The sequence below is a fragment of the Rosa chinensis genome, chromosome 6 (assembly GCF_002994745.2).
Source record: "Rosa chinensis cultivar Old Blush chromosome 6, RchiOBHm-V2, whole genome shotgun sequence".
In the NCBI taxonomy this organism is placed as follows: domain Eukaryota; kingdom Viridiplantae; phylum Streptophyta; class Magnoliopsida; order Rosales; family Rosaceae; genus Rosa; species Rosa chinensis.
The window spans coordinates 55,000,453-55,017,756 of NC_037093.1; the positions used below are offsets into that span (position 1 = coordinate 55,000,453).

The window sequence follows — 17,304 nt, forward strand, 5'->3', positions numbered from 1 at the left end:
ACCCTCACTTGTATGGTTTGGGACTTTGGGGTCTCTTTCCAGTGGAAGATCAAAGAAAGTGAAATCCACGCTCTATTTTTTTTTTATATTTTTACTTGTAGTTCTTTTAAGTTATTAAAAATAAATTTTTAAGTTACTTAAAATAGAAAGAGGGAGCGTAAATTATAAAATAGAGAGTGTAAATTTCACTTTCAAAAAATAACTCTTATAGAACTTTTATTATTTGCATACATTTTGCATTGTAGATTAATAATCATAACTTAACATTTGGTCTTTTAAATCACATTTTAAGAATCATTTCAATGAAACTGAGGATAATTTATTCATCAAATTATATCAAACAAATAAACAGTTGACATAAAAATATTAATTGATTTTATTTGACACAATTAAATGACTAAACAATCTTCAATCTGTAATACGGATAACTTTAAACAGTAGTTTAATATGAAACGGTGCTTCTTATAAACTCGTTGATAATGATTCGGATCTAATTCATAACCCATTATTAGAAGTAGAAATTGCTCCGATGAGATCCTCATTGACAAAAAAAAAAAAAAATATTGCAGTCAGTTTGATAATGATCGAGTGACATTGCTCCTTCTATCCCAACCAAAACAAAATCCCATAGATATTAAAAGAGAAAATTAATATGGACCGTGACTAATGGGCCCAGAATTTGGTCCAAACACACAGGTGGCCCAGTGAGATCCGTACACTAGTTTCACTTGGATGAAGCAAGTTGTTTCCCCGCGAAAACGAATCGCAGAGTAGAGGTGGCGTAAGATTCCGGCTCCAGGAAACACAGAAAGATTTGGAGTATTCCTCCTCTGTCTATTGGTCAAAACATTTGCTTTTTACAACAGAAACTTATTTTTTGAAATTGCTTGCTACTTTGCCCAATCTGTCTCAAAATTACAATGGCAACAGCAGCGTGATACCGACATTTCCGCTGCAAAACTGCAAAAGGGAAAAGGACTTTCAGTTCTGACTGGTAGCTAGGCTAGGCTAGGCTAGGCCGATTTAATCCTTACTTTCTCCGACCGTCGTGTTTCATTTGCCGCGAATTCAGATTACTTTCTCTCTCTCTCTCTCTCTCGGGGTTTGGATTGGGACATATGGGTTTTCGTGAATTGAATTTGTTGATAGACGAAAACCCCATTTGGGAATTGAACTGAACTGATCATATTGGTTGGTTTCTCCAATGGGGAGATTTCTCGGTGGGTTTTTGTTGCCTCTGCTGCTGCTTGCAGGTATATATACTAGTTTATATGATTTATAGTCTCATTACTATCAGGTATAGTAATGTGAGAATTATCGGAAGTGAATTTGATTGATGCTATCATCTTTTTCTTGCAGCTGCTTTCATGCACTGGAGCTTGATCTCTCTTGGTGATCTCATATCTTTTCTTCTTATTCTATTTCATGCACCCAAACTAGGTAACTTGTTCTATGCTTTCTCCTACGGGGACCATATTGTCCATAGTTTACACAAGTAGAAGCATTCTTAATATCTCACTGAACCTAAAATTGTTAGATATAATCAGTATCAATTTTAGTACTTCTAACACTGCTTTTCTTTGTCGTAGGATTTCATTTTGGAAGGAGGCTTTTATTGTTGTGGTTCGTCATCATATTTTCTTTATGTGCTATTTTTTCTCAAGTTCTATATCTGGTTCTATGGGCTATCGAGTGGAGTACAGCAGAAGAGTGGTGGGGAAAGCTCATTGGACTCTTGATGTATGGGTTGTCTTTCTTTTCTGTTTGGATCACATATGCACTTATTTTCTGTATGTATACATTCATTTATACTTTTACTTCTTGTCATTGCTTTTTGCAGAGCTGAGTCATGGAAATCACCATCTGTGGTATACTTTGTGGTCCTTCAACTCTCCATAGTTGCTGTTTCATTAGTTGATTTGTATGGGAACAGATTTGGTCCTTTTTCATCATTTGATTCGTGTTGGGGGCAATTCTTATCAACTGTTGATCGTTTAGTCTGTAAGTAATTTATCGCTCAGATTCTATTATTTATTCCTGCTTGGTTTTGTCTATGCTTTTTCATACCGTGGAGACTTTATAGCATGATGTATATACTGCCATTCAATGTATAAAGTTCTCGTGATGCATTTGATATCATTGTGAACTGTTTCAAAATTCTTGCAGAGTAATTGATTAGTAGCCGTATGTATTAATGAAAGATGCATGCATGCCCATCTGTGGTCATCACTTTTTAGTTCATTTAAGGACACCATAGTTCATAGCATAAACGTTAAAACTGATTGGGATTATTTCTCTGTTCCACAAGGAAGGTTCTCATATAAGGGTTGCTTCTTGCTTGCTGTTGCCTGCTATTCAACTGGTTGTTGGAATCAGCCATCCCTCATGGGTTTCTCTACCATTTTTTATTGGGAGCTGTGTTGGTCTTGTGGATTGGTCCTTGACGAGCAATTTTCTAGGACTTTTCAGGTGATTTCCTCATAAATCTTCACTCTTTTTATCCAATATTGTTGCCTCTCTCTCTGTGATTTAATTAGTTTGTCTCTCTCATGGGTTTGAAGGTGGTGGAGGCCTTTTCACTTGTATGCAGGCTTCAACATTGTCTTGCTTTATCTGTATCAGCTCCCTGTGGAGTTTCCAGATATGTTACAATGGGTAGCTGATTTCATTGGTCTCTTCAAAATAACTTCAGGTTCCCAATGGACCGAAGTTTGTTCAAGCTTCTCTCTTGTACTTTTTTACATAATGGTATGCCTATGATTTATGAATTTTATAAAACCAGCCCTGTTTAATATTTGCAGGATACTTGTAAACAGCTCCTCCTCAGATGCTCTGAAAGTTGATCATTATAACTCGCTCCTTGATGATGTTATTATATTCTTTCAGTTGATCTGGCTGTTTGAAATGAATTCAAAGTACTAAAACTATAGCTCTAAATTTAATTAGTAATCATGGAACTCTCGATTATGTGCACCAGAGAATATTACTTAACCTACCAATTGTGTTGTGCCTTCTACTTTGCTACAATTTGTTTCAGTTCTTAAATTCTTTATTCATTCATTTCAGCTGGTTGTGGTTTTCTTTTGACCGATTTTCCCTTCTAATGCAGTTATCCTGTGTTAAATGTGATCTAGAGGAGATGGATTTTATTTTGTCTATGAAAGAAAATAACTTGACGGAGCATCTTCTTCCTTCAAAGCATTCATTTTTTATTCGTCAATCTAGGTAATATTCTTTGAGGTTAAAACATCTGTTCATCCGGTTCACATTATGCCATCTTCTATGATCATTTCCTTCATTGCTTAGAAGTTAACCAACCATGTGACTTTGTTCTTTAAACACAAATGAAAGGAAGACCCTAAGTTGGTATCTTTGATCGTGCCGAATCATAGTTGGTTCGACATATCAACTTTATTCTAACGTTAGTATGTGCATTGCAGCTTAGTGAATTGTTTTTGTTGCTTGCAGATCTGGCGTAAGGCATACCAATGTCATGTTGACAGGGGCAGTTTTCCGGACCTTCAGTATCAACTTTTTCACATATGGTTTTCCGGTATATACTCCAATACTCTCTTTCCCTCTTGACTGAACAAAATTGTGATGTTTATTAAGGTTGACTTGACACATACAATGCCACTTTTTGAACGAGAAGATGAGGTAGTTGGATTTCAGTGCTTGAGTTTAATGCATGGTGCATTAGGTATATATTTAGTTTGAAGCATCATGTAGGGATCCTATTTCTGAGAGTGACATATTTTTAATGCCTTGCCAATCCAGTGAGCCTGATTTGGTAGTTGAGCACTTGCTTGTCAGTTGCAAATTTTGTTGGTCTCATAAGATACTTGTAGACAAATTCATGCTCCTTGTCCAATTTTATAATGAAAATTTATTGTATGAGATTATGAGAATGGGAAATTTTTTGATTGTAACCACATAACTTCTGCAAGTAAGCAACTAAAACATGCTTTGCGCTCACTTAACAGAGAAGCCTAGGATGATTTTTTCTCCTCCAATGGGGCTAGGATGATCATATGAGTTAGCCAAACCCACAGAAGGCAGAGAAAGAAGTGGGAAAAAGAAGAAGAAGAAGAAGAAGAAGAAGCTAAAGAGATAGGGTTTAACAGGAGATACATATAATTGGAAAAAAAAAAAAAAAAAAAACATAGAATCTATATGATCGACTTTATACAACTAGGACAAAGGTAAGGATGATGATAGTAAGAATATAGGTATTTCAACCAATTCAAATGGAATGGAGAATTTGATTGTCACGCAAGCTGAGATTTCTTTTGGCTGAAGGCTCGTGAGAGGTGCCCGTCTTTAACCAATTTATTTCATGAACATTTTGTCAGCAATATCATCTGCTGAGTTTATTTGAATTCATTAGGGACTTCCTACGGGTTGGTGTTATTTGGGTTCTAAGGAGCCCATTTTAGACATTTTCAACTTGTCACTTCCACAGTTTCACTTGCTGTATCTAGAAAAACTTGATGGTATGACAATATATTGTCTTTTGACTCTAGTATAATCAGTTCATATGAAAAGTTTTAGCTGATGATTTCAACAGGTATCCTTGGTTGCTCTTTCCTTCTGGAGTTTTCATTTTGCAAGTGTTTGTGCTTTTGGGCTACTTGCATATGTTGGCTACATCATATATGCATTCCCTTCCTTATTCCGTTTGCATCGACTGAATGGGCTGCTTCTTGTCTTCATTCTCTTGTGGGCTGTTAGCACATATATCTTCAATGTTGCTTTCACATTCTTGAATTGGAAAATTGGGAAGGTAGTACTCTTTTCTGATTAAACTCTTTTATGTCTGAATTTTACAGAAAATGATTGGAACTAACTATTTCCATTACATGTTCAGAACATGGACATATGGGAGATGGTTGGCTTGTGGCATTATCCCATACCTGGATTCTTTTTGCTTGCACAATTTTGTCTTGGAATGTTGGTTGCTTTGGGTAATCTTGTGAATAACTCAGTTTTCCTTTGCTTGTCTGATGAGGATGGGCGATCATCAACTGACAATAGTACTATTGAAGGTATTGAAATACAAATAATCGAATAATTGTTGGCTCTACACATTCTAATTTTTTAATTTCTTGGGGGTGGGGGACACTTCTATGTAACATTTCTGATCTTATAGGAGACATTAGAGAGCGCTATACGTAATACTCATCCTTATGTCTACCTGATATCATATCAGAAATTGGATTTTCTATTATGACAATATGCTGCTCCCTATAGTCTTCCTATTCCTTTTCCAGTGACAGAGTTTCTTATTTTATTTTAAGTGATCCGCATAGACTTTTCTCATTCCTTGTTGAGTCTACTTTCCATATGTAACTCTGTTTAATCTATAATCACAGGTGAGGGAGAGACCAAAGTATTGATTGTTGCCACAATAGCTTGGGGACTGCGCAAAAGCTCTCGGGCTATCATGCTGGCACTAATATTTCTCATTGCCATGAAACCTGGTTTCATCCATGCTGTGTATGGTATGTGTCAAATAAATTTTATTGTACTTGATTTAAAATTACAAAATTGAATGTTGCAGTGATGCTGTTCAATCTTATATTTATATGTTAACTAGCATGACAGTTGATGATTAGAATACAATGTGGCACCATCTGGGACATTTTTCTAATTGGTCGTTATGTTCTGATCTGTGTTTCAGTGATATTCTTTTTGATATATCTTTTGAGCCACAACGTTAACAGAAAATTACGCCAGTCTTTGATTCTCCTATGTGAGGTTCACTTTGCACTATTGTATATCATTCGGATCAATCCGATCTCCAGTAGTTTGGAGCAAGAAGGCTCTTTGAGTGCAGAAGTCTTATTACAGTTAGGTATTCACATTTTTTTTTCTCTGGTCATTTGTGAATTGGTGAACACAGTTATGGATTATTTTGTCTTATTTAATGCAAGAGCTAGCTACTAAAAGGAAAAAGGTATGCCTAGTGATATTATTTTACTGGAATTATTGCAGGTCTCCTTGAAAAGGAAAGCTCGTGGGATTTCTTGGAAATAGCTTTGCTTGCTTGTTTCTGTGCAATTCATAACCATGGTTTTGAAATGCTTTTTTCGTTCTCAGCAATCGTGCAACATACACCTAGCCTTCCATTTGGATTTGGCATTTTGAAAGCTGGTCTGAACAAATCAGTATTGTTGTCAGTGTATGCCTCCTCGTCCACTAATTACAGCCATGACAATCCTTCTTATGGTATTTTTTTGTCCATTCTATATGTATTCATATGCTCTTGATTGACTGGTCGGTCTGATCAATTAGTTTCAAATGATAATTGACTATTTAGTTGGGAGTCATTTTGTTCCTGTCAAACAAGTCAGGGGAATTTAATGATAAGAGTTATTCTCTCCTGTGCATGAGTTATTTGCATAACTCACATGAGAAAAATCAGCTGCTGAAATTGGGCTTTCAATGAGAGTGCAGTTGACGGGGAAGCTGGGTCTAAAGTTTGTGTACCTAACCTATGAGTATGAGAGAAAAACTAATTAGAATATGGAATGGACAAGAACCAGAGTTCTGGCAGACAATTTCTTGTAGGTATTGGTAGTTATCCACTGCTTATATGATTATGACTATTTGATAGCATCCATTGGGATGCATCAAAAGAGTGGTGAATTGCCAGTTGTGAAATTAACTCTGGATGAAATAAAAATAGATCTGATGAACCTGCAAAATATATGTTGTTAGTTTTGTGATGTTAAGAACCAACCATCATGGCTTATGCTAGCGGAGAACTGTACTCATCCAGTTTATAATAACGATTAAAGACAAAAGCAGCAGTGTCTAAACCCATTGTACAGGGTACTGCACCTAGGAAAACTACCACCAGTACTAGTGTCTTTTGTTCTACTTCTACTGCAGCTGCTTGCGTTGTCTTTCAAATTTACTTGTATCAATGATATTGCTGTTTTGTTTTCTCTTTTCAGAGAGAAGAATAGCATTATTCCTCAGTGCAATCGGGCAGAAGTTCCTATCTATGTACCGATCATGTGGAACCTACATTGCCTTTCTGACTATTCTTGTTAGTGTTTACCTGATGAGACCAAATTATATCTCATTTGGGTACATATCTCTTCTCCTCGTTTGGATAATTGGAAGACAACTCGTTGAGAGAACGAAAAAGCGCTTGTGGTTCCCATTAAAAGCATATTCAATTACAGTATTCATATTTATCTATAGCTTGAGCAGCTTCCCCAGCATTGAGGTTTGGTTGTCCAGGTTGATAGACCTTGATTTCTATCTGGGGTATGACTCAAAAGCTTCGTCTTTGGAAAATGTTTGGGAATCCCTAGCAGTCTTGATTGTGATGCAACTTTACAGCTACGAGAGGAGGCAGAGCAGGTACAACAGGTCAGATGATCCTGATTGGACAGAATTTGGAGTGCTTGGGTTTGTAAAGCGGTTTCTCATTTGGCACAGCAACAAGATCTTGTTTATTGCATTATTCTATGCATCTTTGTCTCCAATTTGTGCGTTCAGCTTTTTGTATCTCCTTGGCCTTGTCATCTGTTCAACTTTACCTAAAGCTTCACGAATCCCGTCTAAATCATTCTTGGCTTACACAGGATTTCTAGTAACAGCAGAGTATCTTTTTCAGATGTTGGGTAGCCAGGCTGCAATGTTTCCTGGACAAAAGCACTCTAATATTGCTCTTCTTTTGGGTTTCCGTGAATTTAAGGCTGGCTTCTGGGGTCTAGAATCTGGATTGAGAGGAAAAGTGCTGGTGATTGCTGCATGCACTCTTCAGTATAATGTTTTCCACTGGTTGGAGAAGATGCCAAGTACTATTCTAAGCAATGGAATGGGAGAGCCTTGTCCATTGTTTGTGTCAGCAGAAGATACAAATATTAGTGCTCCTATCCCTAGTGAGGATAACAGGCCATCAACTCCACTTTCTGTGAAGCGAGAAGCGGCGAGAAGCCATTCATGGCCATTTTTCTCCCCTGGTCTGTTGCAATCACTCAATCCCTCAACCCCAAAAGCAGGAAGTTCTGAGGGTAGTAGCGGTAGCAAATATTCATTTGGGTATATTTGGGGAAGCACCAAGGAGAGCCATAAGTGGAATACGAAAAAAATCCTTGCCTTGCGAAAGGAGAGATTTGAAACACAAAAGCTCATCTCAAAAATCTATATGAAATTCTGGATGGAGAATTTGTTCAATCTCTTTGGTCTTGAGATAAACATGATTGCTCTGCTTCTTGCAAGCTTTGCTTTGTTGAATGCCATATCTATGCTATACATTGCATTGCTTGCTGCTTGTATTATTTTGAATCGGCAGATTATACGCAAGTTATGGCCAATATTCGTCTTCCTGTTTGCTTCCATTCTCGTTCTTGAGTATTTTGCCATCTGGAAGAGTGCTTGGCCTCCAAATCATCCTGATGCAACTAATCCACATTGCCATGATTGCTGGCAAAAGTCAACCATGTATTTCAGTTACTGCAAGTACTGCTGGTTAGGTATTACTCTCTTAGCCATGTTATACTTAGACTGAAATATATACATGTGAATGTGCCCACAGACACAATACTTCGGTTGAGTTTTTAAACATTAACCTTTGAAAATGCAATGTCATCTGATATACTCAGTTATTCATTTTCTTTGATAAATTGGAAACATTATTGCTAATAGTTTATATTTTAATATGTCTACTGCCCCATTGCTTGGATTTATTTCAAATTGAAAATGCTGTTTATGTTTTTCCCTGACCTTATATCTTGTTTGCTTAGTTTTAATTGTTGTGGAGCCAATGCGCTTTACCTTATGTTACTAATGGGTGTTCTGCTTCTGTTATAGGACTTAATGTTGATGATCCTCGAATGCTTATCAGCTATTTTATTGTCTTCATGCTTGCTTGTTTCAAACTTCGTGCTGATCATTTGTCCAGCTTCTCGGGCTTATCAACGTACCGTGAGATGATATCTCAACGTGAAAATACATTTGTATGGAGAGACCTCTCTTTTGAAACTAAAAGCATGTGGACTTTCCTTGATTATGTGAGGCTTTACTGCTATTGCCATCTACTGGATCTTGTGCTTGCCTTGGTTTTGATTACTGGAACCATTGAGTATGACATCCTGCACCTTGGTTATCTCGCTTTTGCACTGGTTTTCTTTCGGGTTAGACTTCAAATACTAAAGAAAAGGAACAAGATGTTCAAGTTCTTGCGCATATACAATTTTGCTCTCATTGTTCTATCTCTTGCATATCAATCTCCTTTTGTGGGTTGTTCTGGGAAGTGTGAGACCGTATATGAGATGATTGGCTTTTATAAATATGACTATGGGTTTCAGATGACTGCAAGATCAGCTCTCGTTGAAATTATCATATTTATGCTGGTATCACTTCAGTCATATATGTTTTCCTCTAAAGAGTTTGATTATGTGTCTCGATATCTTGAAGCTGAACAAATTGGTATGATTGTGCGCGAACAAGAAAAAAAGGCTGCATGGAAAACTGCACAATTACAACATGTTCGTGAATCTGAGGAGAAGAAACGCCAGCGTAACCTGCAAGTGGAGAAGATGAAGTCAGAGATGCTCAACCTACAAATCCAGCTTCACAGCACGAACTCAGTTACTGACTGCGGTGACTCTTCTCCTGTCAGTGAAGGCCTAAGAAGGAGGAGAAGTACTTCTCTTAACTTGAACAATGATGCTTGGACCCCTGATAAAGAAGGTTTTCCCATGAAAAAGGAGCAGATAATTAGAGAGACTTCTAGCAATGAATTGCATGAATCTCCTGCAACAGGGAATCTGGAAAACCCCACAGTTGTGGATTCTATGAAAAATTCAATGCAATCTATTCATTGTGAGATCACCGAAATTGAAGAGGACGTTGCTGATGGTACATTTTCTGATTCAGAGAAGAAAGAGAAGGGTAAAGGGAAATCAACGGATAACCCTCTAATATCAGCAGTTCATCTGATAGGTGATGGTGTTTCCCAGGTACAGTCTATTGGAAATCAAGCAGTTAACAACCTTGTCAGCTTCTTGAATATTGACCAAGAATCCGATATCCATGAGCACTCTGCTGAGGATGGGGTATATGATGAGATGGAGAGCCAGAAAATAAAGTACGCCAGTTTTCATCGTTCATCTTCCCTGCAGTCTGATGTGAGTTCTGATGCCACAAGTCTGCAGTTAGGAAGGATCTTCCGTCACATATGGTCCCGAATGCGGTCCAATAATGATGTTGTCTGTTATTGTTGCTTTGTCATCGTCTTTTTGTGGAACTTCAGTTTGCTTTCCATGGTGTATCTGGCAGCTTTATTCTTGTATGCACTGTGTGTTAATTCTGGTCCAAGTTACATATTCTGGGTTATCATGCTCATATACACAGAAGTTTATATTTTGCTTCTGTATCTATACCAGATTATCATCCAGCACTATGGTACGCGTATTGCTTCAGACCTACTTCGTGAGTTGGGATTTCCTGCGCGTAAAATGTCTTCATTTGTTATCAGTTCGTTGCCCCTATTTCTCGTGTACTTATTCACCCTTGTCCAGAGCTCTATAACCGCAAAGGATGGCGAGTGGATGTCTTCAACAGACTTCAACTTCTATAGGAGGAACGCTTTGCAGGGAAAAGAGGTTCCTGTCAGTTATAGCTGGAGTGAGAGGGCAAAGGACCCGCTGCACATAATTGTAAATGTCATACAGTTGATATGTAGAAGCTTCTTTAGGTACTGGGTATCACTGACACAGGGAGCAGAGTCCCCTCCTTACTTTGTTCAGGTTTCTATGGATGTGTGCTCCTGGCCAGAGGATGGGATACAGCCAGAAAGGATTGAGTCTGGAGTAAATCAATTGCTTAGAATCATCCATGATGAAAGATGCAAGGCAAAGGATCCTAAGCGATGCCCTTTTGCTAGCAGGGTGCATGTACAAAGCATTGAAAGGAGTCGAGAAAATGCAAATGTGGCCTTGGTCGTTTTTGAGGTAGTATATGCCTCCCCCATAACAGACTGTGGTTCAGTAGAATGGTACAAGTCACTAACTCCAGCAGCTGATGTGGCAAAGGAGATTCTTAAAGCACTGCATGCTGGCTTTGTTGAAGAAATAGGATTCCCATATCCTATACTCTCTGTTATCGGGGGAGGCAAAAGGGACATTGATCTGTTTGCCTATGTATTTGGTGCTGATCTAAGTGTTTTCTTTTTAGTGGCCATATTCTACCAGTCCATTATAAAAAATAAAAGTGACTTTCTTGACGTGTATCAGCTTGAAGATCAATTTCCTAAAGAGTTCGTCTTCATCTTAATGGTTAGTTGTTCTTCTATCCTTTGTTTCTTGCTCTAACTAGTGAAAAATTATTCACTTAAAACCCATTACACAACACATTTTTTAATACTAAACTGAAGTTCAATAATCATGTTGTGTTCGTGGTTTACTCTATGGAACACGTTATATGAATAGATTGCATTTCTTATGTGTTAATAAGCCATATATGATTTTATCTAATTGCTAATGAATAAGTGGTTGTCATTGCAGATTATTTTTTTCTTGATTGTCCTTGATCGAATAATCTACCTCTGTTCATTTGCCACTGGAAAAGTGATTTACTACCTTTTTAACCTCATCCTATTCACATATTCAGTTACAAAGTATGCTTGGCATATGGAATCTTCCCGCCAACATGCTGGAGGATTAGCACTCCGTGCTATATTTCTTGCAAAATCAATATCTCTGGCACTGCAAGCTATACAACTTAGACATGGAATTCCTCATAAAAGCACTTTGTACCGTCAATTTTTGACCAGTGAAATTTCACGAATTAATTACTTAGGATATCGACTATATCGTGCTCTGCCATTCCTTTATGAATTGAGATGTGTACTTGACTGGTCATGTACAACCACATCTTTGACCATGTATGATTGGCTGAAAGTAAGTTTTCAAATCTATATGTAGATAATTTGACTGGAATATTTGCATGCTTATATCTGAAACTAATTATGGCTTTCATTCAGCTGGAGGACATACATGCAAGCTTGTACCTCGTCAAATGTGATGCAGTCTTGAATAGAGCAACGCACAAACAAGGAGAAAAGCAAACACAAATGACCAAATGTTGCAATGGGATTTGTCTGTTTTTCATATTGATTTGTGTTATTTGGGCTCCAATGCTGGTAAGAAGATTGACAATATACCAATTACCAAATTCTTATACTTACCGTGGTTGGGAAAGAGTCATTGTCTAGCAAATGTTAACAGGGTAATTAATGGTTACCTGACTCGATAGTATTAAAGAATAGGTGCATATTATAAAATATATATATATATATATATATATATATGATTAAAAGCATCTTAAACTGCTTCCTAGAGCCTAGTTGTACTGTGCTTAATTAGATTTATCAAGTGGCAAATGCTAAGAGAAAAGACATAAAGCCTCCAGATTGATGTGCATTCTTCCCCTAAGAAATCAACTATGTGCAATGAGAAATTAATCTTTAAAGTAGTATCTGGAGAAACCATATATAAAAGTTTGACCAAGCATGAAGTTGGTGTCTGTCACTGCTACTGAAATCCACAACATAATTGTTAGCCCCCAGTTCCTCCTACTTAATGTTGAACTGGTACACACACCCAGGCATGCTAATGTGTCATAGTAGCTTTTTGGAGTAATGCATGGAAATCTTTTTTCCCTACTCACAGATGTATAGCAGTGGTAACCCAACAAACATTGCAAATCCCATTAAAGATGCCAGTGTTCAAGTTGATATCAAGACAATGAGTGGAAGGTTGACCCTGTATCAGAGCACCCTCTGTGAAAAGATTGATTGGGATAACGTCAACACTGATGTTAATCTTGACCCTCAAGGTTATTTGGAGACATATAACAAGAAAGATGTCCAGTTGATATGCTGTGAAGCTGATGCAAGTGTTCTGTGGCTTGTTCCTGATGTCGTTCAGACCAGATTCATACGGTCCCTCAATTGGGAGAGCAACATGGCTATAACTTTTACTTTGGTACTTTCCAGGGAGAGACCCAAAGGCAAGGAAGTTGTGAAATATGAAAATACTCTTGGTGTTGAGGATCTTCCAAAACAATCAGATGTACAAAAAGTCCTTAATGGCTCTATCAACAGCTTTAGGATACACAATGTCTATCCAAGATACTTGCGTGTCACAGGTTCTGGTGATGTCAGGCCACTGGAAGCAGGGGTACGGACTCTCACTCTCACTCTCTTTTTCACAGCAGTAATTTTATTAAGATTACTGAATCGCTGGTAATTTACAGGAAACTTTTGTCACTGCGGACCTCGTTATAAATCGCGCTAGTTACCAGTGGTGGTGGTCCTTCAGTGACATCAATTCATCAGATGTCAACGGATGTGGCGGTTTGAGAGGTCCCATGGCCATTATTATGTCTGAAGAAACGCCGCCACGTAAGTTTACCAAACATATTCTGTTTCAGATGCATATCTTGATTTTGTGGTTTAGTGACCCATATTTTTTGTTAAGATGACTTCTGTTCAACATTTTTATGGTGTTGCTGACCTGCATAGTACTGTCATTATTTCAGAGGGTATTCTTGGTGACACACTAAGCAAGTTCAGCATCTGGGGTCTCTACATAACATTTGTTCTTGCTGTTGGCCGCTTTATCAGACTTCAGTGCTCTGACCTAAGAATGAGAATCCCCTATGAAAATCTTCCCTCCTGTGATAGGTAAGCAACCTTGATCTGAACCTTCGTTCTTATGTTTCATTTACAACCACTTGAGTTCCAAATACAACTTAATCTTAAATTTTCTTGGTTTTGTTGCAGGTTGTTGGCCATTTGTGAGGATATATATGCTGCAAGAGCAGAGGGTGAGCTTGGTATTGAAGAGATCCTTTACTGGACACTGGTGAAGATTTACAGATCACCACACATGCTGCTAGAGTACACAAAACCTGACTAGACCAAACATCAAATGCTACCTTCTGTTGTCGATGACTCCAGTACTGGGTTTAATGCTGGCATTAGGTTTGACCAACACCCATTTATAGACCTCAGAAAAACTGAAACCCGGTCAATGTAATACAAAACACAATTCTTTTGTAGCCCTGGAAAACTCTGGCAGTGATGTTTCTTGTCTTCCTCCAGAGAACATCTCACAGTTTAGCATACCTTTTGCCTACTCAAAGGGGAAAATAGTGGTTACATGTATACATGTATTCCCAAATGACTGTGGTTATGTAAATAGTTCAATACATCAAAAAAAAAGAAAAAGAAAAAAGTAGTTCAATACAAGTTCAGTCAAAGCCATCATACAGTTATCAAGGAAAATGTCTGGTAGATTTCTGTGATATGAATTATGAAGTGTGTACATCAGTTATTCTCAGAAGAAAAAAGTGTATGATATCAGTTAGGAAACTTTATGAGCAAGGGAACTTTTGCATAGTCAGCTTAGTTAACTTATCATAAAAAAATTAAATAAAAGTGATGTATTTTTGTCGACAGATAATTTGTTGCTAATAATAAAATAAGTGATCCATTTCAAAAAAAAAGAAAAAAAGAAGAAGTCAAAATGATTGTCGCCACAAGATTTCCGAAAAAAAAAAAAGAAAAAAAAAGGGGGCACGGTTCGAGAGTGTTGGATTTCCATCGGCAAAAGTGTAAGAAGTAACAAAAACTCATCGGCAACAGATTTTCGTAAAAAAGGAGAACAACTTGGAGCGACGAAATTTTTGTCGGCAAATAATTTCCATAAAAAGGAGCACACCTTAGGTAGACGAATTTTCTTCGGCAAAGCCTTCCCTATGGGTCACCAAAAGCCTTCCATAAGTTTTTTTTTTTTTTTTAAATGTTCGTCACTTAACTCCATTTGTGTTCCTGATGATTTATAAGAAGATAAACTATAAAAATATTCAAGTAAATCCAGAATATGTGTCTGGCCCAAACTCGAGGTTACTTGCTCTAGTTGAAATAAAGTTTATATTAGAGATATTCTCGGAGAATCTTAGGAGATATCCAATCAATGTACGATTATGTTTCCATGTGTTTGGCTCCAGTTTTGTTGCAGCTGGTCAACAGTCTCTTTTCTGTACGGGCGTGCCAGCACCGTTCGGGTGCGGTCGTCGGGGGTGTCCCTTGACCTGACTTATTTCGAGCGATTGTGGACGAGGAGAGCACAAACCTCATTGCGGGATTCTTTATGCCTCGTGGTGAGGATTTTTTCTAAGCTTCTTCAAAATCACACAATTGATACTCGACGTCGTACATCGAGCAGAGCGAAAATCACTGGGAAGTGGGGAGAACTTGCTAAAGCGTGACTTTAGCTTGGCTGGTTTGCGAGGGCGTTACCCTTGCTTGGCTGGTTCCGTAACCGTTATGGTCGCGGTACTACAGTCGGCTCCCGAGGAGACTAGGACCGAAGCACGTTGAAGAGGGTTTGGTGGCACTGATAGTCGGCTCCTGAGGATTCTGGGACTGGAGTGTGGTCACCGGTAAGAGAAGGAGAGGAGTTGCTCCGGAAAGGCTTGGATGATCATAGAGATTAATTGATGAATTGTGTTTGTTACTTCGTTGTAGCCTCCATATATAGGTTACCAGGCCATAGTGGTTGGCTTTAAACAAATCATGATGGGTTAAGCACTTAAGCACTATTGGAATCATGGTGGGTTAAGCACTTAAGCACTAATGGAATTATGGTGGGTTTAGTACTTAAGCACTAATGGAATCATGATGAGTTAAACACTTAAGCACTAATGGAATCATGATGAGTTAAACACTTAAGCACTAATGGAGGTGGGTTTAACAATTAAGCACTAATGGAATCATGATGACATATTCCCAGTTGGCCACCATGAAATATAGTTGAATGCTTCCTCACGTGCATGCCATATTCCTTAATTGAATGGAGTATGAATATTCGTATGGGCGTGCCTTTTCTTGCAGCTTGCATAATCTTCCATAATTCTGCAGGTAGGCTTTATTTAGTCTCTAAATAATATATTTCGAACTTGTTGACAATATATAGCTTGAGCCATTGACATAGGCTCAATTTCTCCAAGACACGCCTTGTCAGGCCAAAATGCTCATTTTGGGTTCAAACACCATGTACAACTCTATCTCTATGCTTGTGATCCTCTATATAAAGAGGCCCATATTATCAATGAAAACACGATTCAATTCTCTCCCAATTCATTTTTTCTTAAACACGTTATCAGCACGAAGCCCTAACCCTGAAACAAATAGCCAAACCCTGATTCAAGAAGCTAAAACCCCAAATTCGAATACAAAACCTTGAAGCCTTTTCTGCCTTCACTTCACACCTTGAAGCCCTCTACCCCAGGAGTCCAGAACCGGTGGCGCCACTCCAAGAACAGGCCGGAAACCTACCGAATCGGCCACCGGAAACTCCATACAACCCGCAGCAAATATTCCACTGGTTCACCATCTTATGGACCTCCAACTTCCACCAAATTTTGTCCGTAGAAGCCCCTAGATCTGTAGATCCAGGAACCGGAAAAAATATCATAAGAACCGGCTTAAAAAGATGTGAACTAGCCACTTGTGCGTCAGCACTCTTGAACAGGCAGAAGCAGAAAAGAAAAGAAGAAGAAAGAAGCAGCCCAGCCCAAAAGGAAGAAGTCAAAGCCCAGAGAAAAGGTCAAAGCCCAACCCACTGGCAGAGGCCCACTGACATCAGTGCCACATCATCAGCCACGTCAGCGCAACACGTCAGCCTGCCACGTCATCACCATGGCCACGTCAGCACAGGTCAACGACTTTCCGGCCACTATTCAGGCGACTTTCCGGCAACTTTTTAGGACCAAATTTTCCGGTGACCTATTTCAAGGTATTTTTTATTTAAAGTTCCCATTTTTGTAGAGTTTTTTAATTCAATTTCTCTTCTTTTTCGGAGACTTGTAAACTCCCTTCTCCTACCCCCTTTCTTAATTATAGGGGAGACCTAATTAAGCCGAACTGTGGGGGTTCGTGCTCACTCCAAGCTTGGAGCTTGTTGAGATCTCCAAACTTAGAGTTTGTGGAGAATTTACGATCGACCACTTACGTCATTGTTTCGATCTAATCCAATACCTCTTGGAATTAAATTTCTTGGAAGCGATTACGCTAAGAAATTCCTAAATTCTTGGAAGCGATTACGCTCAGAAATTTTATATGTTTTCGTGGTAGTTTTTTCAGCTCCGAAACTAACTCTTTTTCTTGTTCTCTTTCAGGATGAGTAACTTGAACAAATTGGACTTTGCTCCATTGGGAACAACTGGCTCTGGATATAACAGGTGGGTTCGTGATGTCCGCCAGCATCTCAAGGT

At 38.4% G+C, this 17,304-nt stretch overlaps 1 protein-coding gene across 2 annotated transcripts; it reads left to right on the forward strand.

Moving 5' to 3' along the window:
• The first annotated feature begins 754 nt into the window (after nucleotides 1-754).
• On the forward strand, nucleotides 755-14,313 carry LOC112174060 (piezo-type mechanosensitive ion channel homolog). Of its 2 annotated transcripts, XM_024311757.2 has the most exons (21): nucleotides 759-1,253; nucleotides 1,360-1,440; nucleotides 1,590-1,740; nucleotides 1,841-2,001; nucleotides 2,313-2,469; nucleotides 2,562-2,748; nucleotides 3,110-3,225; nucleotides 3,469-3,553; nucleotides 4,568-4,783; nucleotides 4,868-5,045; nucleotides 5,373-5,501; nucleotides 5,681-5,854; nucleotides 5,995-6,228; nucleotides 6,960-8,492; nucleotides 8,830-11,297; nucleotides 11,526-11,921; nucleotides 12,005-12,163; nucleotides 12,693-13,202; nucleotides 13,279-13,426; nucleotides 13,564-13,708; nucleotides 13,808-14,313. In XM_024311757.2, the coding sequence occupies exons 1-21, from the start codon at nucleotides 1,205-1,207 to the stop codon at nucleotides 13,941-13,943; spliced, it is 7,413 nt and encodes a 2,470-aa protein (XP_024167525.1). In that variant the 5' UTR covers nucleotides 759-1,204; the 3' UTR covers nucleotides 13,944-14,313. The 2 variants fall into 2 exon arrangements, with proteins under 2 accessions (XP_024167526.1, XP_024167525.1); XM_024311758.2 differs by lacking the exons at nucleotides 12,005-12,163; nucleotides 12,693-13,202; nucleotides 13,279-13,426; nucleotides 13,564-13,708; nucleotides 13,808-14,313 and having other exon boundaries at nucleotides 755-1,253; nucleotides 11,632-11,830.
• The last annotated feature ends 2,991 nt before the right edge of the window (nucleotides 14,314-17,304 follow it).

What these genes read in the sequence shown, in the direction of transcription:
- LOC112174060 (XM_024311757.2), top strand. Translation starts at nt 1,205, where the DNA reads ATGGGGAGATTTCTCGGTGGGTTTTTGTTGCCTCTGCTGCTGCTTGCA. An exon ending in TTGTACTTTTTTACATAATG is followed by an intron (nt 2,749 to 3,109) that starts GTATGCCTATGA and finishes CTTCTAATGCAG; the next exon opens with TTATCCTGTGTTAAATGTGA. An exon ending in GTCTGAAGAAACGCCGCCAC is followed by an intron (nt 13,427 to 13,563) that starts GTAAGTTTACCA and finishes TCATTATTTCAG; the next exon opens with AGGGTATTCTTGGTGACACA.